Source organism: Cheilinus undulatus, linkage group 18, assembly GCF_018320785.1.
Source record: "Cheilinus undulatus linkage group 18, ASM1832078v1, whole genome shotgun sequence".
NCBI classification, from domain to species: domain Eukaryota; kingdom Metazoa; phylum Chordata; class Actinopteri; order Labriformes; family Labridae; genus Cheilinus; species Cheilinus undulatus.
Genome location: NC_054882.1, coordinates 25,077,016 through 25,101,530, shown reverse-complemented (window position 1 = coordinate 25,101,530; position 24,515 = coordinate 25,077,016). Strand labels below are relative to the sequence as shown.

The 24,515-nt window shown below is 40.3% G+C and overlaps 1 protein-coding gene across 2 annotated transcripts in view; it reads left to right on the top strand.

Moving 5' to 3' along the window:
* Positions 1-24,142, top strand: part of slc35f4 (solute carrier family 35 member F4) — a 43,524-nt gene extending 19,382 nt beyond the window's left edge. Inside the window, exons 1-7 of one of the 2 annotated variants that reach the window (XM_041813155.1) lie at positions 8,795-8,921; positions 17,098-17,398; positions 17,904-18,123; positions 18,210-18,335; positions 18,435-18,627; positions 22,841-22,930; positions 23,469-24,142. In XM_041813155.1, the coding sequence (XP_041669089.1) occupies positions 8,846-8,921; positions 17,098-17,398; positions 17,904-18,123; positions 18,210-18,335; positions 18,435-18,627; positions 22,841-22,930; positions 23,469-23,710 (1,248 nt within the window). In that variant the 5' untranslated portion in view covers positions 8,795-8,845 and the 3' untranslated portion in view covers positions 23,711-24,142. Of the gene's footprint in view, positions 1-8,794; positions 8,922-17,097; positions 17,399-17,903; positions 18,124-18,209; positions 18,336-18,434; positions 18,628-22,840; positions 22,931-23,468 lie in introns of those variants that run through there. The other variant, XM_041813154.1, reaches the window with a different exon arrangement.
* Positions 24,143-24,515: the final 373 nt, after the last annotated feature.

The following is a 24,515-nucleotide window of genomic DNA, read 5'->3' as shown; positions in this document are numbered from 1 at the left end:
ATGAGCACTGGAGAGTAGAGACAGACAGTGAGGGAGGGGCTCTGAGTGAGACTGATGTAATGACAGAGATCCTGGATGAAAAACAGCACAAATTAAGACTCATTTACAACAACACTGCAAAGATTTAAAGCTGATCTGTACATTTACTTTGTGTTTCTCTTTCTTGCGTCATTGTGCTCATTGTGTTCTTTGCTTGGCCTCATATTGATTTTAACAGTGAGTGGGAAAGCATAGCAAAGCACAGGTTATATTAAGATTATATTACAGACTGCAGAGCCTCGTGTGGCTCACTGCATACTCTCAACACTGATCTGTTGTTGATGCAAACGCCTAAGCAATATTTTATTCCATTAATTCCTCTCATAGATAAACCACAGCTGGGGATAGCATGGCCGGAGATGGAAACTCCAGACTCACATATCCCAGGCTGACCCTCCTCATGTCCACACTGGACGCTGATGAAAGGGTTTCCCTCCACTGTGCATGCGTGAGGGAAAAAGTAATGAAACCTCTATTAAAGTAGGATCATCACGGTTTAAATATTTAATGTAAAAACACTCTGTTTACTGTAAACACCATGCCCAGAGATTTTTTTATGTTAATAAAAGCAAAGCAGCGCTGATAGAAAGAACTGCTTACAGTTAGTGTGAGGGGTTAAAATGATGAAGTATAGCTTCTTTTCAGACAGAGCAGCACTCTGTCTGCATTAGTGGATTAACATCTGCTTTTTTATTCACGTTTACAGCAGTGTGTCCATCAGCTAAGTAGCAGCATCTAATCATGTTCATGTAGGTGAAAGATGCGGCTATAAAATGCAGCTATCCTCACTGAAACCTCACTGATACACTCAGACATTCACTGTTTTTGTTGCAGCATGCAATACAACAAACTTAAGTACTACTTTTAGGCAGTTTAGACTGAATAAAATTGTATGTGAGCGCTTTTATATACTTTCATGCTAGTGTTAACTGAGGATGGATGCATTATGTTTTCAACTTTGCAGAAATGTCTGATCTGACTCAAAGACAAACTGGTTTTAGAAGTCAAAGGTTAAGGTCATTAGATAGAAAGGCTTTTATCAGGGGTGTCAAACTCGAGGCCTGTGGCCCAAATCCTACCAGTGGTACATTTACACCCAGCCGAACCAGATCATATCATATTTTTATTATTACTGGCCCACTGGTTTGAGGTCTGCAGATTTCCTCCAGTTTAAACATGTAAACTTAACTTAACCATGATGATTTAAAATATCCTTGTTAAGTCATAAAAAAATAGAAAAAGATAAAATAGTTAGATTAAAAAGTCAGGAATGTGATAAAATATATTTATGTTATCATTTCATATTCTTAATTTTGCATCTCACAGTTATGACATAAAGTTATGGTCTTAACTTTTTATTTCATATATTGACATTTTCAATTCACAATTTTGACTTTTTATCTTACTTTTTGACCATTTAGATCCTCAATTTTAAGATTTTAAGTAATATTTTGACCTTTTAAACTCATAATTATGATTTTTTTTCTCATATATTTGCCCTTTTTATTTTAGCTTATTACTTTGACTTTTATCTCATAATTTTACCTTTTAGAACCTCATTTTAAATTGAAGATCTAAATAATTAATATTAGGTAATGTTTTGACCTTTAAAACTCAAAATTTAAATGTTTTTCTCATGCTTCAACGTTTTGAACTGATGATTTTGAATTTATCTCATATTTTGACTGTTAAGAATCATGATTTCAACTTTCTATCTCATATATTTGCCCTTTGAAAGTATTATTCTGACTTTAAATGACATTTTTGAGCCTTTTGAGTTAATAAGTTTGCATTTTTATCTTAGATTTTGAACCTTTAAACTTATCATTTTGACCTTTTCAATCTCAAAACCCTTTTGAAAAAAGACAGGCTTTGAAAAAAACTTGGAGTATGATTGGGTGAACGTTCTGGCTGTCATATCTCTATGGGCCAATCAGAGCAACAAAACACATGACGTAGCCGCTATCAAGCTGCGCGTGTGCAGCTACTCAGGAATAACACGAAACAAAGCGACTATAGACATGTAAGTACTCGACTTTTGGTGTTTTTGAAAAGAAAACAACTCACTGCTGTTCTTTGTTCTTCTTTTAAGAAGAAATGTCCCCAAGTTCTGATAAAACTGGCACTTTAGCAGCATCCACGCTAAGCTCTTCCTCCATAACTGCACCAGCTCTTGCTTACATCACGACTCTGCTGCGCCTGAAAGTACTGCCCCTTGTCGCTGATTGGTCCTGTCACTTTCTAACCGGGCCCAAACGGTTCAGAAGGGAGCTTTGCAAGATGGATTTGCCAGTGGAAAACAAGGAAATGGGTGTATCCATCTGCTTTGCAAGGTTAGAGGTTGACAGTTTATGGTTGAATGTGAACCCTTCTTGGCCCTAAAGGTGGACCCAAATTCAGAATTCAGCCCCTGCTGTGATAAAGTTTGACATCCCTGGCTAATATGGAGAAATGGGAAAATTCTCAGTGGGTCAGGCTGGTCTTAAATAAAGATGGAAATCAAACCACCGTTGCTCCATTTGTCCTTGATACCTCTCAGAAAACTTCTGTGTTTATTTCGGTGAAACTGGTGCCATAAAAAAATCATGAATACCAAATACAGATTTTCAATAAAATCTAAAAATCGTTCACCTTTTGCTTCAGTTTGCCCCCCCCCCCGCACAAACCTGTCTGTGCTCTGAATCAGCCACAGATTTCTTGACAGAACGATGGTCATGCTTAAGTTTTTATGAAATATCTAATGTTTTCATTCCTTGTCCAAGGCATTACACTATTTGACACTTTTCAGCAGCAGAGAGATCCTTTTTCTTTCCCATATTGCTTGAAACCTGTGGCCTGCTTAATAATGTGGAACAGTGCATTTTGAGGTTTTTATTTAAAAAAAAATAATGGTTATCATTATGAAGTTTGTTCAAAAACATTTGAATTATGCTCTTACAGCTGATGACTTGAAAAATATTCTGTCATTTGCATTAATATTTAGGAAAATAAGAGAAAAATGTCATTTGCATAATAATGTGGAACGCAGTGTAAATACACTGCCTGTTATTCTGATGGATTGTGAGAATCTGTATGTGATGAAGGTGGGATTGGACAGACCTGTTGTGGGTGGCAGCAGGAGTGTGCTACATGTTCTACGGGAGAGGAGCACTGCACAACACACTACGATGTGATAATACAATATGATAGATACAATAAAATACAATGCCATACATAACTTCACAATACAATGGCACATATACCTTCTCATTTTATAGCCCCGTCACCTGTGGCCAATTAGCATCAGTTCATCTTAGTCTTCCTCATGTCATAAGTGGCCCCAGGAGGAGTCATGAAGTAGTGACGCATTGGGTCAGATTGGCAGAGACATTCATTCAGAGGTAATTTTAAATGTTAGACACTGACAAGAGTAGGGCTGTAGTCAACCAAAGTAAAACTTGGTCGACCAAAATCGCACCAGATCATCAATTAATCGACCAATCGACTTGAGGCTGTCAGCCCTAGACAAGAGGATATCTGTATCACAAAAGTCAAACCAGCAAGATATTGGTGTTTTAATGGTGTTTAGCATCAAGCAGCTAGGGCTTTTGTGAAAACTGTCTTTTACATTCATTACTATTTATTATTATTCATTACTGTTGACAACCTCATTGTACTGTACATTAGTTTATTTGACTTGACGGTGTACTGTACTGTGCTGTGTTCAAACTGCTCTGGTTCAGTGTCGTAGGAGTATTTTTGTTCTCACCTGAGCCATGGATTTTAGGTATTTTTATTTCTGATGTTGTCCTTTATGTAACTCTCGTCTCTTGATGCTTGCTGGAGATCATAGTTCCTTCTGGATAGTCATAACTTTTGGGTTCAAGCTACTGTTTTCTCCTTTTAGGCCTCAAAATCAAAGCTTGATGAAGCTTTAACCTCTGCTTTATTCTTACTCCAATGCATGAGATGGATCTGGAGAGTTAGAGGCCCAGTTACTGCCCTGTTGTAGAGTAAACACAAGGATCATACTAATGTCATTAAATTGATTAAAACATTTTCAGCTGTATAATACATGTACCAGTGTGTCTGATAGAACATCAATATGTAATCAGACTGGCATCAACAGCAAATTTTGTTCCTTTTTTTTGTACTGAATGAAGATTATCCATCCATTTTCTTCTGGAGCTGGGTCATGTTGACAGCAGACTAAGAAAGACAGCCCACACATCCCTCTCCCCAGCAACATTTTGCAGCTCTTCCTGGGGGATTTCAAGGCCAAGTGGGTTATATAATGAATTCTGAAAAGTGCACCCTAAGTTCCAGGCTCGCTAGAAATGCTTCCATAAGGGCTATGAAAGGCACTGATAGCGTCAATGGAATGGAGCAACCTCTAGCTTCAGGCGAGCTGGAGGTTGAGTCAGACCTGGGGGGTGGGTGGCCAGGCTTCTCTCCATGGGGCCTGGTTGGCTACAGCCTGAAGGTACAAGATGGAGGCCCTGTGGGACCATTGCCTGCAGGGTTTAGCATAGGAGCAGGCCTGTCCACAGATTTTGCTGGGCCCCTGAAAAACTCAGAGACTGGGTCCTCCCAAGCTGTGATTTATTGACATCACTGCATGTTTGCTGGATCACTAGCATTGGTGTTAGCATGCGTCCTGGCTAACAGTTTTTTATATTCATAACAGTTTACTGGTGCCATTTCTAAACCACTTTTCATGTCCATTTTTGCAACAATTATTTGACACTTTTCTTCAGTTTGCAAAGATTTTGTCCATTGTTCCTACATAACACCAATTTTGCCTAAATTGAACCCCCTTTCTTAACTTTTGTTGCCCTTTTTGCCATTATTAACCCACTATTGCCAATCATTTCTGCATAATTTGTATCAATTTCTGTCACTTTACAACAACTTCTGCCCATTTTAACGCCCTTTCAGCACTTTTTGGCTCTTATTTGCAACCATTTGGCAACTAATAACTCATTTTTGTTATTTAAGACCAATTTCTGCCCATTTTTGCCACTTAACACCATTTTTTTTGCCTATTTTAACCCCCTTTCATTACTTTTAGGGCTTTTTTGCCACTTTTACACCCTTTTTGCTACTGTGCTCATATTTTTGCCTCTTTTTTTATTTTTGCCTACTTTTAACCTCTTTATTTATCACCAATTTTGGTCCATTTTCCGCTTCTAATTCATTTTTATCACTTTTAACAAATTTTTAATATTTTCGGAATCACAATTCATAGCATTTTCTGCCAATTCCTGCCACTATTAAGACTTACAGTCATGGACGAAAGTATTGGCACTTTTTCCAGGAAATACACCATTACTCCAGAAATTGTTGCAATTACAAATGTTTTTGGTTTACACATGTTTATTACATTTATGTGCATTGGAGCAACACAAAAAATCCAAAGAAAAAGGACAAAATTTACATGATTTTACACAAAACTAAAAAAAAAAAGACAAAATTGTTGGCACCCTTTTAAAACTGTGGGTAAATCATTTTATTTCAAGCATGTGATGCTCATTTAAACTCACCTGTGGCAGTAACAGGTGCTGGCAATCTAGAAATCACACCTGAAGCCAGTTAGAATGTATAAAAGTTGACTCAACCTTTGTGTTGTGTGCCTGTGGGTGTCACACCAAGCATGGAGGAGAGAAGAAGAGCCCAGAATTGTCTGAGGACTTAAGAAGCAAAATTGTGGAAAAATATGATGTTACAAGACCATCTCCAGAGATCTAGAAATTCCTTTGTCCACTGTGCGTATATAATCAAGAAGTTTATAACCCATGGCATTGTGGCTAATCTCTCTGGACGTGGACAGAAGAGAAAAATTGGCAAAAGAATGCAACGCAGGATAGTTGAAGTGGTGGATAGACATCCTCAGTCAACTTCCACACAAATTCAGGCTGTCCTGCAGAGTCAGGGTGCAAGAGTGTCAGCTCGGACCATACGTCATCATCTGAATGAGATGAAGCTCTATGGCAGGAGACAGAGGAGAACCCCACTGCTGACAAAGAGATTTAAAAAAGCCAGACTGGAGTTTGCAAAAATGTACCTGAGTAAGCCTCAATCCTTCTGGGTGAACATTTTGTGGACAGATGAGACTAAGGTAGAGCTTTTTGGAAAAGCATGTCATTCTATTACAGAAAACAGAATGAGGCCTACAAAGAAAAGAATACAGTACCTACAGTCAAGCATGGTGGAGGTTCAAAGATATTTTGGGGTTGTTTTGCTGCCTCTGGTGCTGGGTGCCTTGTCTGTGTGCAAGGAATCATGAAATCTGAGACAATGAAAAGATTTTGGGCTGCAATGTAGGGCCCAGTGTCAGACAGCTGGGTCTGCATCAGAGGTCATGGGTGTCCCAGCAGGACAATGACCTGAAACATACCTGAAAAAGCACCAAGAAATGGTTGGGGACAAAGCTCTGGAGAGTTCTGAAGTGGCCAGCAATGAGTCTGGATCTAAATCCCATTGAACACCTATGGAGAGATCTCAAAACTGCTGTTGCAGGCACCCTTCAAATCTGAGAGACCTGGAGCAGTTTGCAAAAGAAGAGTGGTCCAAAATTCCAGTTGAGAGGTGTAAGAAGCTTGTTGATGGTTAAAGGAAGAGATTGGTTTCAATTATTTTTTCCCAAGGTGTGCAACCAGATATTAAGTTAAGGGTGCCAATAATTTTGTCTGGCCCATTTTTTGTTTTGTGTAAAATTATGTAAATTTTGTCTTTTTTCTTCAGATTTTTTTTGTGTTGCTCCAATGCACATAAATGAAATAAACATGTGTATACCAAAAACATTTGTAATTGCAACAATTTCTGGGAGAAATGGTGTATTCTCTGGACGAATTCCAGGGGTGCCAATACTTTCATCCATGACTGTATAGACCCTTTGGACCAATTTTGCTGCCCATTTTTACCACTTTTAATCAATTTTTGCCACTTTTACTAATATTTACTGCGTATCACAAATCTTTACCACCTTCGCTGCCTGTTTTTGCCACTTTTAATCCGTTTTTGCTACTTTTTGCTTATTGTTGCCTCTGTTTACCAACTATTAGCCCCATTTCACCACATTTAATGCCCATTTCTGCCAATTTCCACTGTGTTTTCATTATTGAAACGTTGATAGGTCCATTTTGCCCCCTTTCCCCACTTTTTTGCAACATTCCCCCCATCTTTTTGCCTCTGTTGAGCCATTTTTGCAATTTTAACCCATTCTGCTACTATTAAAGTCCCATTTCACCAGCCTTTCCACCCATTTTTGCCATTCTTAACCATTATAACTCTGTTTTTAAGAAAAGGGGTTTACATTTTTAAGAAGGCTACAGTGGAAACGAATAACAAGTATTTGTTGCTTTAATAAGAGTGCTATTCTTCAGATGAAATATGGTTATTAGAGCTTTACTTAACAATGCATCATGATTTTGCTGACCTCCATGGGCCCTAACTTTGACTAAGCCCCTGCAAGCTCTCCCCTTTATCCCCCCCTATGAATGGCCTTGCAAAGGAGTGCATTGGGTTGCAGGTGAAGGTGGGGGACCTGGCCATTCTGACCCTCAGCAAAGCAAGTCAATATTGAACAGATCGGAAGTTCTAATCTATGGATTCAGTCTTGATTTAAAGCTACTGTGAGAAGTTTATAGAAGATTATTCTGAATCACACTGATGTGGTGCCTCTTTATTATACTACTGAAGCAAACAATATCATAGTTGTCAAGATTTCTTATGTATATGTTTAATGCCTAAAATCACTGTGGGGGGTTTGTGTCAAACAGATTTATTAAAAGCTGAACTACATTTCTATTTAAATAAAGCAATGGGAGGATTGTGCTGTAAAACACTGCTTACACATATATAAAAGACAAATTAAACCCCTCCCTGTTGTTTATTTACAGCATTAAAGTTCCTGTTAATAGTACAGGAACGCTTCTTTAAAAGCATTCGTATAGTGTCTGTTAGGCTGCTTTGTAATCCTGTCCCCTTGTCCTCAATCTTTTGAAGATGGAAACCTTTTGTATCGCTGCTATAGTTGTGTCTCTAGCTCAATTGATAAATGTTGCAGCAGTGAAAGCTACAAAGAGAGCTCTACAAATAATCCGACCCTCAAGGAGCAGTGAAGAGCAGGAGATGTGCCAAGAAGAGAGAGACAGGGAGAGTCATTGGAAGTCAGAGGACGAGTGTAGATGAAGAGACAGAGGGATGGATGGAGTGAGAGGAGCCCGTTCAGGTAGACAGGAGAGAGAGGAGAGGAGCAAACGCAGCATAATTAGCACGAGCTGCTTGGTTACCTTCCAAACAAAGCTGCTGATTTGTGGAGCAAAAAGAAGAGGAGGGGAGAGAGACTGAGAGAAGAGAGGAGGACGGGGAGGGGGAGGATAGAGAGGGAGAAGAGATGAGGGGAGTGATTGCACCATGCCACACACACTTGAAGCTCAGTCTCCCTTGGAGACAGTGGCAGCTCCGGATCACGGCATGACGGTGCAACAGTAGAGACTCCACTTGAGCGCACTTTTGCTGAGATATCTCCGCTGAGCTGTGTCACCATCCAGACAGACAGAGGCAGAACCAGCGCGGGGCAGGAGAAGAACGGAGCGTCAGGACGAGGAAGAGGAGGAGGAGTGCTGGGACGAGGACTGAAGAGTTGACAGGGGAGGAGGAGGAGGAGAAGAGGGGGGGCAATCAAGAGCGTGAAGAAGGAGCGGAGGAGTCAGGAGTGTGAGGATGGATGGAGTGAGCAGGAGGAGCTGCTGAGCGTGTACTCTTACACACATATACACTCACTTCCCAGGGAAGGACAGTGTGTTGTAGCTCCCAGTGGAGGATGAAGAAGCATTCAGCCCGAGTAGCTCCTCTCAGCTCCTACAGCACTCAGGTCCTGACCTGCCCCATCTCTGAAGGTAAATCAGAGATGCTAGAGGCGCCATTAATACCAAATTGTGTTTTTGATGTGCATGTGTTAGCATGAGCTCAGTTATTGGCAGCATTAGCTCAGATTGGCTGCTTACAATCAGGTGGTACTTTTATCTATTTATGGGACAGCTTTCAGAGGGGTTCACATACTATTTCCCATGATCCCACGCAAGTTTCAAAAGGATTCGAATCAAGTGTGCCTCAGAGAAATCATCACAGAGGAGCTATTTAATTTAGCAACAGGACTTTTTCACTGTTTTTTCCTGAAAAAGATTTCAGGACTTCTTATGCTAATCATGCTTTAGTTGTAAAAACAGCATATTTGTGCTTTAATATGTGGTCCAAAAAGGATATAAAACGGCAGATAATTCCATTTACCTGGCCTTTATTTTGCATCATAACCCCTTGAACTTCATCTTAATCCTTCTACTTTGTGTTTGCCTGACTGCAGCATCAACAGAACTGTCTCATTTCTACATTTTCATAGAGATTTAGAGCTGTTTGACCTACAAGAAGATTTCCTGACAATGCAGACATGACTGTGAGCTGCACATTTGCTCCATCCATCCGTCAATGTCACACGCATGCAATGTCAGAGCCGGGGATAAAACGCAGAATCGAGGGGCTAGTGCGTCACGGAGACCGGATAAGCCAATGAATGGTTCTATGTAATGAATTGGCATGATGGTAACAATTGTAATACTGATGAAGCCTTGTAAAGCCAAGGTGAAAAGGAGCTTGTCTCAACTTTAATTTAAGCAGGTGTTGTAAATTTAATCCAGGTGTTTCTGTGTTATTGAGGAGAACAAAGTCAGAGTGATTGAAAAGTTGGCCTCTTTGAGCCGTGATCCAACAAGTCATTAACTGAAATGAACCTGAAATAGCATCCTTTGACTTTTTTCACCGTATCACTGTCCTGACAGCCCATGTTTTTCTGGGATTATTATTTCCTTTGCAACTTTTTAGCAGCAATATTAGTCAGCAATAATACTGTCTGTTATGAGAATACAATCCTGGCCACGGGAGCTGCTTTTATGAGACAGGGGAATAGTAGAGTTATAATATTACTGCACTTTGGCACTGGACCAGCCTGTAGTGGCTTTTACCAGCCCATATCTGACACCAAAAGCTTCAGGTTTTTGTCAGTGCTATGAAACACGAACCATCACACTCTGAGGATGAGGAGAGGTGGCTTCTCTCCTGCAGAAATCTCAGTTTTCCACTCAGAAACAACCGTGCTCAGCTCATTAGGTTGATTAGGAAGCCTTGCTGCGACAGAACATAATTATACCAAATCCCTCGATGATTCTGTGGAAAAGAAAGTGTATCGATGTTGAACTATTTGCTTTCCTAACTGCAGTTCTGCTCCCAGCTGGGATGTTCTGTAAGCTGAAACATTTTTATTTGAAGGTTTTTTTAGAGAGAGTCTTGAAGTGGAAGTTACAGTCTAAGCTTTAAAAAGGAACTGAGTTTTTAAGGAAATAGCTTCAGTTTTTATCCAGCTTGGCTGCTGAAGGTTTACACTTAAAGCTGATTTTTAATTTCTGTTTTTCTGTCGGAAAGAAACTGTTGTTTTTTGGTGTGGACAGAGTAACTGATTGCATTTACTGTAGTGCTGCACTGATGTGCTGTTTTTGACATGATTGAGTGTTTCTGTTCTTTGCTTCTTTAGCAGGGGTGTCCAAACTACGGCCCATGGGCCATCTCCAGCTGGTAGTTCATTTTAAATCGGACTGTAGCAAAATTGTAAGAATAAGATGAAAATGGCCTGCAGTAAGCCATGACACTAATGCTTCATTGTATTGTACATCTTAGTTTCAGCACTAGGCGGTGCTGCTGTAAACAAACATTTTGACGTTAAGAATTTGTTGGCGTGCTTTTGTTGCTTTTGCGTTTGTCGACCAATTCAGATGACAATTCACATGATTAACATCAGTGGCATCCCAGTGCTGCGCTCATGCTGACCAGTGGGCAAATCCTTAAATCTGATTTGCTACCCCAAAATGCTTAACAATGATTGGTTATTTGTCTTGTCAGTCATTAATAGAAAGCTGTGATGTAGGTTGTATTTTTCTTTAAGTAAATCGTCTTAAGAAGCATACCCTTAACGTACAATAAGATAAGAAAATTATCCCCCAAAAAACCTCATACCTCAATTTTTCTTTTTTTTCATCAATCAGTGCTATTGGTCACCTTTTACATCTGTCAGTGGTCCTTTCATATTTTAAACCAACAAAAGGGGTAAAAAATCATTACTATCACCATTCAGAGTGAAAAATTATTGAAAAATACAATTTTTTTTTTTCATTCCCTGAAAAGTGATGATTTTGGAGATAGGAGGTTTGGGCAAGACAACATTGGAAAAAAATCACTTCAAATTAAGGTGGCTTGATTTGCTAATTATTTGGGCCAAATTCACTCAGACTACAGACTTTTTATCATAAACACAACTGTAGCATGATAGGCTGTAAAATGGTAGACATGCTACTTCATTGACTTGAGCTTATAAAAGCACTTTTAAAGCCCTTTTAGATCGCACACTTACCCATTCACACTCTGATGACGAGGGCTGCCATGAGGTCAGGACAGGTACGGGAGCTTATGCTGGCTCGGCACTTCACCATGTCAAGCTCGGCCCTTTACTGTTCTGACCTCCTGATGGCCATTGTCCAGGTATGTGCCAATCCCATGCCCCATCTCTCCAGGTATCCTCCCAACTGATGCTCCATGGAACCCCTGACATCTGGTCCAGCCAACAGGGTCCTGGGCACCCAGTATTTGGTGAGCTGGATCCAGCTGGGCCTGTGCTTAAAAGATCAATATGTCAGTATATTGTCACTTGCACCTTGCTGATACAAGTATCAATACAGATTTTACAGAATCGATATGGCTGTAAATGCTGCGATGGAAGTTTTATAACCAACAGATGGCAGCAGTCATAGAACTGAATGATGCAGCCACAGTGCATGTCTCACTCTTCAGGCTAAAACAAGTAGGTACTCAGACCAGTAACATGGAGAGTGTATATCTACAGCCAGCAGGCTTAAATCAAAGATGCTGGATTATTTTGTGTTTCATCAAGCAGCAGAAAGGCAGGTGTTTGAGTCCAGGAGTAGGTCATGAGTCATGCAAGGTTTAAGAAGGTAAAGCACCTCAGTAACATCAGGATCTTTCTTTGGGCCCTAAGATGTGCATTCCCAACATTTTGGCCTCCTCTCTCAGCAAGTTAAGAGCCCCCAAGGCCATCTACAGTCTCTGCATGGATCATAGCATTATCAGCATAGCCCTGATTGGTGGCTTCACCAAATAATACTCCACAGTTTGCTGCTTCTGTTACCTGCCCCATTATCCAGTCCGTACAGGTGCTGAAGAGCATAGGAGCCAAACGCCAATTTCCACATACAGTGACTGCGTGTGATCTGTTGGCGAATCATACTATGGAGCAAATTGCACCCTTTTCTAGTGAATCAGCAGTTCCAGTCCAGCACTTGGGTGTCCCTGAAGTGCCACTCTGCTGCAGATACGCTGCAGGTCTATTTTCAGCAATGGCCTCGGCCAAACTTTGGCAGTTCCCATCAGGTCAGAAAGATCCAAACAGGAAGTCAAAAGCATAGCGTATCCAGTACTTTCAAAATACAACACAATGCATGAACTCCAGATCATAAATCATCGCTGTGTTTGTGTTGTATGTGGAAAAAGTGGGTAAGACGCACCCCTGCTGCCATCGGTATGAACTAATCCAATCAATACACCCTGAAACGTCACTGATTCAGTGGGAGCAGGCAGGGGTTAAACGTCTTACCCAAGGGCACATCGCCATGTAGCTTCAGAAGCTGGGGATCTAACCCTGGTCGTCGCGGTTGAGAGATGGTAGACTCTACCACTGAACCACAGCTGGGCCCTAGATATGCTATGACATTGAAAATGCATCTCTAACTTAAATTCAATCTTTTTTACTTGATATAGTTAAGTTAAAAAAGTGTTGCAATGCTAATTCTGTTAGTCTGTTGATGGTGATTTTTCATTATGTGATGGCATCAGTTCAACGTAAGATGCACTGTACATCCAAGTCCATTTGACTCCCCATCATAGCCATCTAATAATTACATCTGTGATAATATTACTGTTAGAGGGCACAGTTTTCTGCAGATACTTTTAATACATTGTACGTCTTTACATTTTCTTAATTAAGATGAGAATGTGGGTGTCTACTGCAGTATATTCACCCTTATTTGTCCTGCAGACGTCACTTAGCTACACTTACAAGGTGCCAGTGGTGATCTAATGCATTCATTAGACTTATAATGTAAGTTTGGCAAGACTGCAGAGATCTTTTCTTGATGAAATAAGTGGCCCTCCTGGAGAAAGGCACGCATTAACTTACTTTGTCTGAAAAGTTTGGTGGCAGAGATACAGCCATCTTTAGATATTATACAGTGACATTTCAGCACTCTAAATGATTAACCAAGCCCCCAATATCCTTAGTAAAAAATGGGTTATTCCATTAAAGAGTCTGTGCTGCACAAAGTTTGGAACAGTTTCTTTTGGAAGAGAGGAAGTATTTTTTGGTAAATCCTTTACTTAACTCTCTTTTCTAACTTCCTGCTGATATCTGATCCTAGACAAACAAAAGACTATCACATCAGATGCAATAATGAGAACCCCAGAGATACCGTGCTACTGCAGAAGGGAGATACTACGGGTTCAAGTGCTTTGAAGGCTCAAGTGTCTGTAGCCATGGTGGAAACGGCAGAGGTTCACGTGCTGAGCTTGCAAACATCCAGCTCGTCATCTTTTATTCCTGCCCTGGTGTAAATTGATCACACTGTTGCAAGTAAAAGAACGGATCTGAGCTCTCTCCGGAAATGCTCGCCCACACAGCACTTCACATATTACACAGTGCAGTCCAAGTCCAGGAGCCTTTTACTACTGCAGTCCATTAAGGCAATGGGCCAGATGAACAATGCACCACTGTCATAAGACTAAAAACACATCTATCAATCAATAAATCAATCAATCAATCAATCAATCAATCAATCAATCAATCTATCTATCTATCTATCTATCTATCTATCTATCTATCTATCTTTAAAGTGCTTCTTTTCATGCTCTCATGCATCACAGGGGCCACATTTTCAAAGCAGTAACAGTACCAACAGTGAAAACAGTTGCAGCCAAGGTTGTCATGACTTTCTTGTGGAATGTCATGTGGTTAGGTTTACTCTTGCTTTCAGGGAGTCGGGTTTCTGTGCACACCTGACTACAATGGGTGTTATGCTGCATCATGAGGCGACAAAGCTATTTATGACACGCACAGCCACAATGCTAACCAAACACATTTTGGACAAAGCCTTTCCTTGTGCATTATTTCCCTTACAGCAGAGAATGCTAACTGTGAGCTGATACCAAGGGCAACTACTCAGGGAAAGCTGCTCCAAACTGGCAGGGAAATAAAAGCTACATGCTAATGTGTTGTATGTGTTGTTGTGCTTTGTAATAGTGGAAAGATGCAGCTTGACTGTTACTGTGTAAGTAGACTAAATGCTGATACAGTGCCATGGTCAATATAACTTGGCTTTTTTGACAAAAAAAAAATACTAAAAAAATAATTTCAAAGTGTAAACAGTGTTCTACAATCAAATTAAAATATGTAAAGTAGCTTTTCTGTATGCTTTGGGTCATTGTCTTGCTGGAAAATCAAGCTTCTCTGAAGCCATACGTAGTCCTCTGCAGACTGAATAAGATTGTCCTATATTTTGCTACTTTTATTATATAATCTGCCTTAAGCCTTCCAGGGCCAGCTGCCTAGAAGCATCCCACAGCATGATGCCATCACCACCGTACTTCACAGTGGAGATGGTATGTTTGTGGTGATGTGCAGTGTTTGGTGTCTGCCAAATAGCATCTTTGCTCATGGAGTTGCTCACATCCCTTCTGGTGAACTCTAGTTGAAATTTATTGTGAGTTTTCTTCACTAGTGGTTTTCTCTTTGCCATTCTCCCATAGAGCTTTGACTGGTGGAGAACCCAGGCAATAGTTGTTGTGTGCAGAGTCTCTTCCATCTCAGCTGCTGAAGCTTGTAACTCCTTCAGAGAAGTCATAGCCTCTCTCACTCGTCTCCTTCTTTCACAGTCGCTCAGTTTGTGAGGACGGCCTGATCTAGGCAGATTTACACACATTTACAACAGTGACTGGACCTTCCAGACATAGGTGTCTTTATATGACAATCATTGAGACACATTCACTGCTCTCAGTTGATCCTCATTTCACTAATTGTGAGGCTAATAGCAGCAATTGGCTGGACCTCTGTTGGATTAGGTTAGTCCCTTTAAAAGGGGTGGATATTTATGCAGTCTCTGATTTTATCTTACACAGATTTGACCACTGAACATGGTATGACCATGCTCACAAATGACGAGGGCAACGATGGCTATCTAGACATGCTAATCAAATAAAACTTACCATGCCCACCGATTTTATTTCAGCATGCTTACAAGATAAGAATGTATGGATATCACAAAACACACAGTCAATGTACAGAGGCAAGGGTGGCATATGAAAATTTTGACTTTTTGGGGGCAGCAGATGAAATACATTATATGGGCACAAGTATTTTGCCTGTTAATTATTTAATTCAGGTGTTTCAGTCAAACCCAATGCCACTTTTTCAATAAGATGGTTCATGAAATTTCATCCCTGCTGGATTGTCAACTCCAAGTGATATTATTAGGGAGTGGAAGCATTAAGGAACAACAGCAAATCAGATACAATGTGGAAGTCCGCATAAAATCACAGAGTGGGGTCAACGACTGCGAACGTGCATGGTGCATAAAAGTTGATTCCATAGCTGAAAAGTTGCAAAAATCCACTGGCGTCAATGTAAGCACAAAAACTGTGAGATGGGAGCTTCGTGGAATGACCAAGCAGCAGCATGCTAGCCTAACATCACCAAATCCACTGCCAAGCGTCGGCCAACACTCGACTGTAGAGCAGTGGAAACATATTCTAAGGGGTGATCAATCGTGCATCTCTGTTTGGAAGTCAGATGAGCGAGTCTGGGTTTGGCTGATGTTGGTAGAATGTTACCTGCCTGACTTCATTGTGCCAACTAGTCTTTGGATGAAGGTATGGGGCTGTTTTTTAGGGTTTGAGATAGACCCCTTATCTCCAGTAAAGGACAGTCTTAATGCTTCAGCATACCAAGACATTTTGGACGATGCTATGTTTCCAACTTTGTGGCAACAGTTTGGGGAAGGCCTTTTTCTATTTTTTCTATCCCAGTGCACAAAGTAAGGACTATAAAAACATGGTTTGATGAGTTTGTCATGGAAGAACTTGACTGGTTCACTCAGAGCCCTGACCTCTATCCCTCCTAGCCCCTTTAGGATGAACTGGAATGGAGATTGTGAGCCAGGCTGTCTGGTCCAACGTCAGCGGCTAACCTCATAAATGCTCTACAAAATGAATGGGCACAGTTTCCTACAGAAACTCTCCCCAAATCTTGTGGAAAGCCTTCCAAGTCAGTACAGTCCCTGATGGTGTAATGTTCAGGCAGCCTAATACTTTGGTCCATATAGTGTGTCAGTGTCAATATCAACATTAGTAGAGTTAGTAGAGTTCATGAGATGCAGGTGATAGCATTGTTTGGCTTTTTCCAGACAGCAGTGTGGGTGTTAATTAGCAGACCAGACAGATTCGCAAATATGAAGTCTTGATCTGCACATTTTAGCAGAGTTCTAACAGGGATTACCTGAACTACGTCTACACACAAAATATAACAAAGAAACAACTGTGTAGTTTTTGATTGAGTAGCCAAAACTTCACATTTTTTCCATTTATGAAATTGCTTGGGGCTTGAAGTTCGCTTGATCAGAAACAGCCAGATTAAAATCCGTCTGAATCTACTTGTATGTCTTGTGAGAGGAGGCCAGAAAGACTGTGTGAGCTTGCAGATTTGATTATCCAGACATTTAACTGTCCCAAACTTGTGGCAATCCATCCAGTGGTTGTCAAGAAGCCAAACTTTTACAGGTCAAAAAAAGTTTGAGGCAAAATGTGTTTTATATAAGACTTTCTCATTGGCTGTCGAGCAGGATGCAGCACTGACATGTAGCTGTCCTGCTATGCATTATTGATGTTTTTTCTCCTGCTGTTTCCCATCAGGAGAGGACGGCTCTGACTCTCATGCAGAGACACCAGCCAGCGAGACCAGCGAAGAGAGTCGACCCTTTCAAACATGTACCAACACAGCTCTGAAGGTGCTGGGTGGCCTGCTGGTGGTTCTGTGCATCTCCTCCTCCTGGGTGGGCACCACGCAGGTGGTGAAGCTGACCTTCCAGTCATTCTCCTGTCCTTTCTTCATTTCCTGGTTCAGCAGCAACTGGAACATGCTTTTCTTCCCCATCTACTACTCCGGACATGCGGTTATCACACGGGAGAAGCAGACCCCCATACAGAAATTCAGGTACACTGCAAAGTTATTGGTGTTCAAATAAAGAACATTTAATCAATGTAGATAAGAGAATCACAATATCTTTCCTCTAGCAGTTTGCGTTTGCATTATGAGTACTTGCATGCAGAAGTCTATGTAGAAATGATCAAATAGAAACATTTTGTTGTATCATTACTGTAAGTGGAATTGAAGTTTTGACAAAATGCATTTCAATTAAAGTGGACATGTTTTTTAGTCTGGCCCCAAAAGACTGGAAATTCGTCTATAATTTTGTTTTTTGTTTTGCAAAAGCTAGCTCTTTCTGCAGTAAGCTAAGTGGTTAATTGCATAAACAGCTGTAATAAACTATTCTCAGCTGTAATAGGTTTAAATCACTTAACTGTTGTTGAAGAACCAGGCAACAAAGTAGCCATCATTTCCATTTTCCTCTTCATACCAAGGCTAAGTGCTTTTTCAGCACAGACTCTTTTGCAACATGTTATTACCTTCAAACTTCTGTTGTTTTTTCTACTAACAGGGAGTGCAGTAAGCTTTTTGGTGAGGATGGGATGACTCTCAAGCTTTTTGTAAAGAGAACAGCCCCTTTCTCAATCCTGTGGACACTGACCAACTACCTGTACCTCCTGGCCTTGAAGAAGCTGACCGCCACTGATGTCTCTGCCCTCTACTGTTGCCACAAGGCCTTTGTCTTTCTCTTGTCCTGGATCGTTCTTAAGGACCGGTTCATGGGTGTTCGGGTCAGTGTGAAAACTTTCAAGGAGTGCTACCTTTACTTATTTTTGGGCTATTAACCCTACTGATGTCTCTGTGTCTCTTTCCTCAGATTGTGGCCGCCATTATGGCCATCACAGGTATTGTAATGATGGCGTATGCTGATGGTTTCCATGGGGATTCCTTTGTGGGTGTGGCATTAGCTGTGGGGTCGGCCTCCACATCAGCACTCTACAAGGTAATCTAAATATACAGTCCTCTAGGTGGATCATTTAACCCTTGTTTGCTATTACTTTTATCTCACTGGTGGGGTCTAAAATTGTTCCTTAATTTCCAGGTGCTGTTTAAGATGTTCCTGGGCAGTGCCAACCTTGGAGAAGTGGCTCACTTCCTCTCAACTATGGGCTTCTTTAACCTCATCTTCATCTCCTGTGTGCCCCTTATCCTCTACTTTACTAAAGTAGAGCACTGGGGCTCACTGTCATCACTGCCCTGGGGATACCTGTGTGGACTGGCAGGACTGTGGCTTGGTAAGAACAGCATTCAGACCCCCTTTACTTTTTTCAGTTTTGTTATGTTGCAGCCTGATGCTACAATCGTTTGGATTAATTTATCCTCTCATTAATCTACACTCAGATCCCCATCATGACGAGGTGAAAACATAATTTAGATATGTATTAAATAGGAAAACTGAAATACCACATTGACATAAGTATTCAGACCCTTTGTTTAGTATTTAGTTGAAGCATCTTTGGCAGCAGTTACAGCCTTGAGTCTTTATGAATATGGCACAACAAGCTTTGCACACCTGGATAGGGGAATTTTCTGCCATTCTTCTTTACAAATCCTCTCAAGCTCAGTCAGGTTGCATGGAGACCGTCGATGGACAGCCATTAACAGTTCTCTCCAGGGATGTTCAATAAGGGTTCAAGTCAGGGCTCCTGCTGGTTTGTCCCTAAGCCACTCCTGTGTTGTCTTGGCTATGTGCTTCAGGACATTGTGATTTTGGAAGATGAACCTTTGGTGCAGTCTGAGATGTCCTGGCCATTGTGGAACAGGTTTTCATTGAGGATATTTCTGTACTTTGCTCCATTCAGCTTTCCCTCAACCCTGACCTTCTAGTCCCAAACACCCCCACAGCATGATGCTGCCACTACCATGCCATCACTGTTGGGATGGTTTTGGACAGGTAATTAGTGGTGCCTGGTTTCCTCCAGACATTACTTTTAAAATTGAGGCCAAACAGTTCAATTTTGTTTTCATCAGACCAGAGAATCTTGTTCCTTACAGTCTGAGAGTCCTGCCGGTGTATTTTTGGAAACTACAAATGGGCTTTCATGTGTTTTGGCAGCCAAGGTCAAGCTCGACAGCATCTCTTTTGTTTGGGCCTTTCTTTTGATATGCCCAGAAATATGCCTGCCCAGAGACAGTCAGCAGTTTCTGGCCCCTGGGACATTGACAGCCTCACCAGGGGCTTGTTGCAAACCTACTACCCGCCTGGACGGTACCTTAGGCCATGCCTACTTGCCATGTCCGCCCTCAGGTGTCCTTAGGTAGGCTCACTCGCCACACCTACACCTTACTTCAAGGTTCAAGGTTCAAGGTTCACTTTATTATCCCTGTGAAGGGCAATTTGTTTCACAGCCAGCAGTCAAGATATACATTCAGATCAATCATAAAAAAACAGCACTGACAACACAATAAATAGAATCACGAGAGACTGTGTGCAATACAATGATAAAACACAATAAAAACAAACAAACAAACAAAAAAAAAACTCAAGCCTCAACTTTTGGCTCAAACATGCCTAAAAATTCTTTACAGAACTATTTAAGGAAGGGTCATTTTCTAAGATTAGAATAGTTCCTAAATAGTCCATGATTCATTAGTATTACTTTGTTATTAAAGAAGTTCAAACAACTCTTTGGCTTTGGCAGATTGTCTCAACCAACAGTTGTGAGGGAGCTGCAATACTTGATGTTAAATGCAGCAAATCAAAGCATGTTCACTTATGGTCTTTAATAGGTCTTTCATTTCCCAGCCACGTGCTAAGATTATTTGAATGGTTTGTCATCATGGAAAGAATGCAAATGAAATTTCAAAGAAGTACATCTTTACACTCGACCGGAAAAATATCCAGCTCTGAATTCGTGCAGCAGGAGAGTTGTTGAAGGAAGACAGTGATGGTCAGAGTGTGAGGTAGCAGCTTGTTATGGTGGACTTATAAGAGCTCAGTGTGGCTGTGAGACACTAGGAGCTATGGTAGACAATTGCAGGGTAAAATATGATATGACATGACATAATTTGACATGATATGATACTATTCCATACAATATTATATGATACAACACCTCACAACTTGGTTTCATAGGAGAGGATAACAGGATAGGATAGGATAGGATATGGTACAGTACAGTTCGGTACAATATGCAATACTTGAAACAGGAAACAGGAATTTCATGACGATTTGTATCTGGCAAAACAATCATACAATGGCAACAGCTGTCAGTGTTAACACACTATTTGCAGTTAAATTAAGATCCAAAATATACTTCTTAGGTTTTTTTTGTCCCATTAATCTCTTCAGTTTGTCCTTTTAGGTGCAACCTAGTTAAGCTACTCTAGGGGCAAAAGTTAGATGGTACTCACCATAGCTTTGTCCTGCTCCCACAGTGATGGAAACAACTGACATCACTGCTGCTTTGATATCTCATCTACTTTAAAATGTACAAGTCAAAAATAATCTATACCTTCTGCTCCTTTTTGTGATGCACTCTTTGATCTGTAGCAGATTTTTTATGTAGTTAAGCTAAATTTTTTTCCAACTAGAAGTTCCTAATTTTCCTTCAAAATAAAATATTTCTTTTCCCTTAAAGCAAGAAATAAAGTTCTTTTAGTGTAATACTAAAATAATCACATCTTGAGAAAATCTATTAGCTTTTTAACTGTTAACCTTAAGTGGGTTACTTACAATGGGAAGCAGCAAAAGTGGGGTAAATGCTGTAGCATTAAACAGGGATGACTGGACTTCTGACATTTTGTCAACCTGTTTTATTGTTTGTTGTATTTCAGCAGTATTTTATTTTCATGTAGCATTTCTTGCAAACCTCATGTGTCATGTCCATCTCATTTGTGACCTGCTTGCATTCCTTATGTCCTTACCCTGGTGCTGCCAGTTTTAATCCTGCTCTACACTCTAAGAAATGAAATAGTGATGTTGTTCATATTATGTAACTTTGTTGTGTTAAAATTACTTTAACTTTTAAGTTTTTACAGAAAAATAACGAGGTTTCATTGGAATAATGTAATAGTAAGAGATTTCAAGGCTACAAAACACAGTTGATTAAAACGAACATAACCATCTCACTTAAATCAAACACGCACGCCAAGATACTCTACTATGACGCATTCTCATGGCACCATGAGTGAAGTTGCTGTCTCAATTAAAGAGGTCCCGCCTATAGGAGGCAATGTTATTTTAGTTATTGTCAATCAATGGTGGATAGCACATTGACATTAGTGAAACTTCTCCAACTGATTTAGTGGATGACTAACAGTCATTGCTACATATGATTGCACAAGTTAGTCCACCTTAGGTGAAATAGTAACATAAAAACATTTGTGGAATCTGAGCAAATTTCTTTTGTGCAACTGCTAAAGTTAGTAAAATTAAGTAGGATCAACTAAACATTTTTTTCAGTGCACTGTGCAGCCCTGCAACTTAAATGGTATTAATTTAACTTTGTAATTTAACCAGTACAACTAAGTTGTTGCATTGACACAAACCTACCACATTAATAATGTTCATTTGTGTTAAGTTAGTTGAACTCAATCATATTAAGTTGACTTAATGTAGTGTCAGTAAATCCAACATAATGTTGTTGTGGTTATGCAATGTAGTAATATCATGTAGCTTTAAAGTAAGATAATTAAGTTAGATTTTCTTAATATGTGTTGTTCACATTAATAGTGTTTTGCTTTTCCATTTTAAACAACACAGTTGTATGGAACCGGTTGACATAACTTAGTTAAGTAAAATCAACATTTCATTTCTTAGAGTGTATGACTGTCACCTCTGCTGATCTGCCGACAAACAATTGTCCAAACAATTGATTTTTTTTTTCCATTATCATAGACTTCAGTTCATATTAGCCATTAATATGGATGGCATCCATCATAGCTCCATGATTAAAGTCACTGAGGTCTTCAAGACGACTCTTTTGGATTACAAATGTTTGCTAATGGAGACTGCATGGCTAGGTGCTTGATTTTATACACCTGTGGCAACAGGTCTGATTATAACACCTGACTTCAATAATTAATAGGTGTGGCCAAATACTCTTGTTTATATATGTACATAACATGGTGGGATCAGTAATTATCCTACTCCTTTTCCAAGACCTTTACAGAGTTAAAAACAAGCAGCACCTATGGGGCATGCACTTTGATCAGGCAGGAGCAACTTGAAAAAGTTTTGTAACTGAGTAATTTAGGAATTTATTTTAAAAGAAAGGAATAACTAAAACAGTGTATTGACCAACTCACTGACCAGCATTGCGATCTCTATAACCATGCTGCTTGCATTTACCAGAACATTGTACTTATTAAGAATCTAGCTAACACTTAGCAGTTTACATTAACTAAGATTTTTTTTGTCTACTGATATTTAAAATGTAGCAGTCCATGACTGTTCCATTTCTAGTTGTCAAATTGTTTTTCTTCTTCTTCTTTTGTCTTTTACAGTGTTCAACATCTTGGTCCATGTTGGTGTGGTGCTGACTTACCCCATCCTCATTTCTATAGGGACTCTGCTCAGTGTGCCAGGAAATGCTGGTAGGATTTTTAATTCATTTCAAGTTTTTCCTCTGATTGACGGAACTATATTCCTTTGTTAGACATAAATGTATTGTGGAAATAAAAAGAAGCAACACATACAGCAGGTTTTGTATTGAGAGGTCAGCACTTCAGGCCACTGTAACAAACAGATTACACAGCAAGTCTGCCTCTCTCTTCCTGGAAACCCAATCACTGATGTGCCTAAACTATTCTCTCGCTGAGGGAGGATCAGGTTGCCAAGGCGACACTAAATGCCTGCAGACGAGTACTTTTCTTTAACCACGATGGACTGTATGAAGGTCAGTGGGTTACCGCAACTTGTCCCTGGAGTGGAGACCGCAAAGACACAGGGGATAAAGTGGATCACCCGTACTGATTATAAAGCCGTATTTGCTTTACTCATCCCCTTCAGCCGCAGCATCCTGTGGTTTACTTTATGTAATTAATCTCACTTTGTTTTTTTTCTCCTATCTACCTTCTTTGTCCTGCTCTCTGGCTCCCTCTTGTGCCCCTGTCATTCTCTCACCTGCTGTAGCCGTAGATGTTTTGAAACATGAGGTGATCTTCAGCGTGGTTCGCCTGGCAGCTACCTGCATCATCTGCCTTGGTTTCCTGCTCCTGCTGCTGCCAGAGGAGTGGGACTCGGTCACGCTGCGGTTCCTGGCTACCATCGCAGACAAGAAGTCGGAGGACCACGGCGAGGAGCTGACGGAGTCCAGCGTCCACACTCGAAGCCGCAGTCGAGCCAATGGCACGGTCTCCATCCCCTTGGCATGACACTGCTAGAAGACCTCTCTGCTCATGTTCCTCTGTCCGCTTGGACTCTGTCAGGAAGGCAGGAAGTGTTGTCTTGAACTTGACTCTTCAGTCTGGAGATGCGTCTCTGTCTCTGCCACTTCACTGCAGGAGGGGAAAACAAGAACTTTTATGGATGTTACAAGCTGAAAGGGTGGAAAGTGTTATTTACTTTCTTGAAATACTTGCCACGCGCAGTCCTGTTCCTCGCACGCACCTGAACCAAGAGCTGACTGACCTCCCCCGACCTGCTCTGCAGACTGTATTCTGTGAATATAAACATTGGCAGAGCCACTTTGGCTCAATCTTATAGGTATTTATGATATTTATTTAGAGCTGTATCAATAAGAGTATCAATTTTAAGTTTTATGGAATAGTATTATATACAAGAATGGCAATTATACTATGTGTAATGTACAGGCCCTTTTGATTTTATAATAAAGACTCAAAAACCACATCTGTAGTGATGTTTAATGGTTAATCAGAAGTATCTGGTCTATTTTGGGAATGTTTTTAAATCTGTTTTTGCAGTTTCAAGAAAAGCATCACAATAAGAAATTTATCACAGCTATAAAAGGGGGAAAAGGGACAAAAAAAATTATTTAGAAATCAACAAAAAGTGATCTACACTTAAGCTGGCCACAAAGTTGGAACAGAAGTGCATGCGACTGTAAAGCAGCATGAAACAGAAGAAAATCTTACATTTGAGTAGACTAAAAAGAGTTAAAACCTTTTACTATCTTTATTATATTTATTAAGTGAAAATGATTTCATAATGAGTACAAAC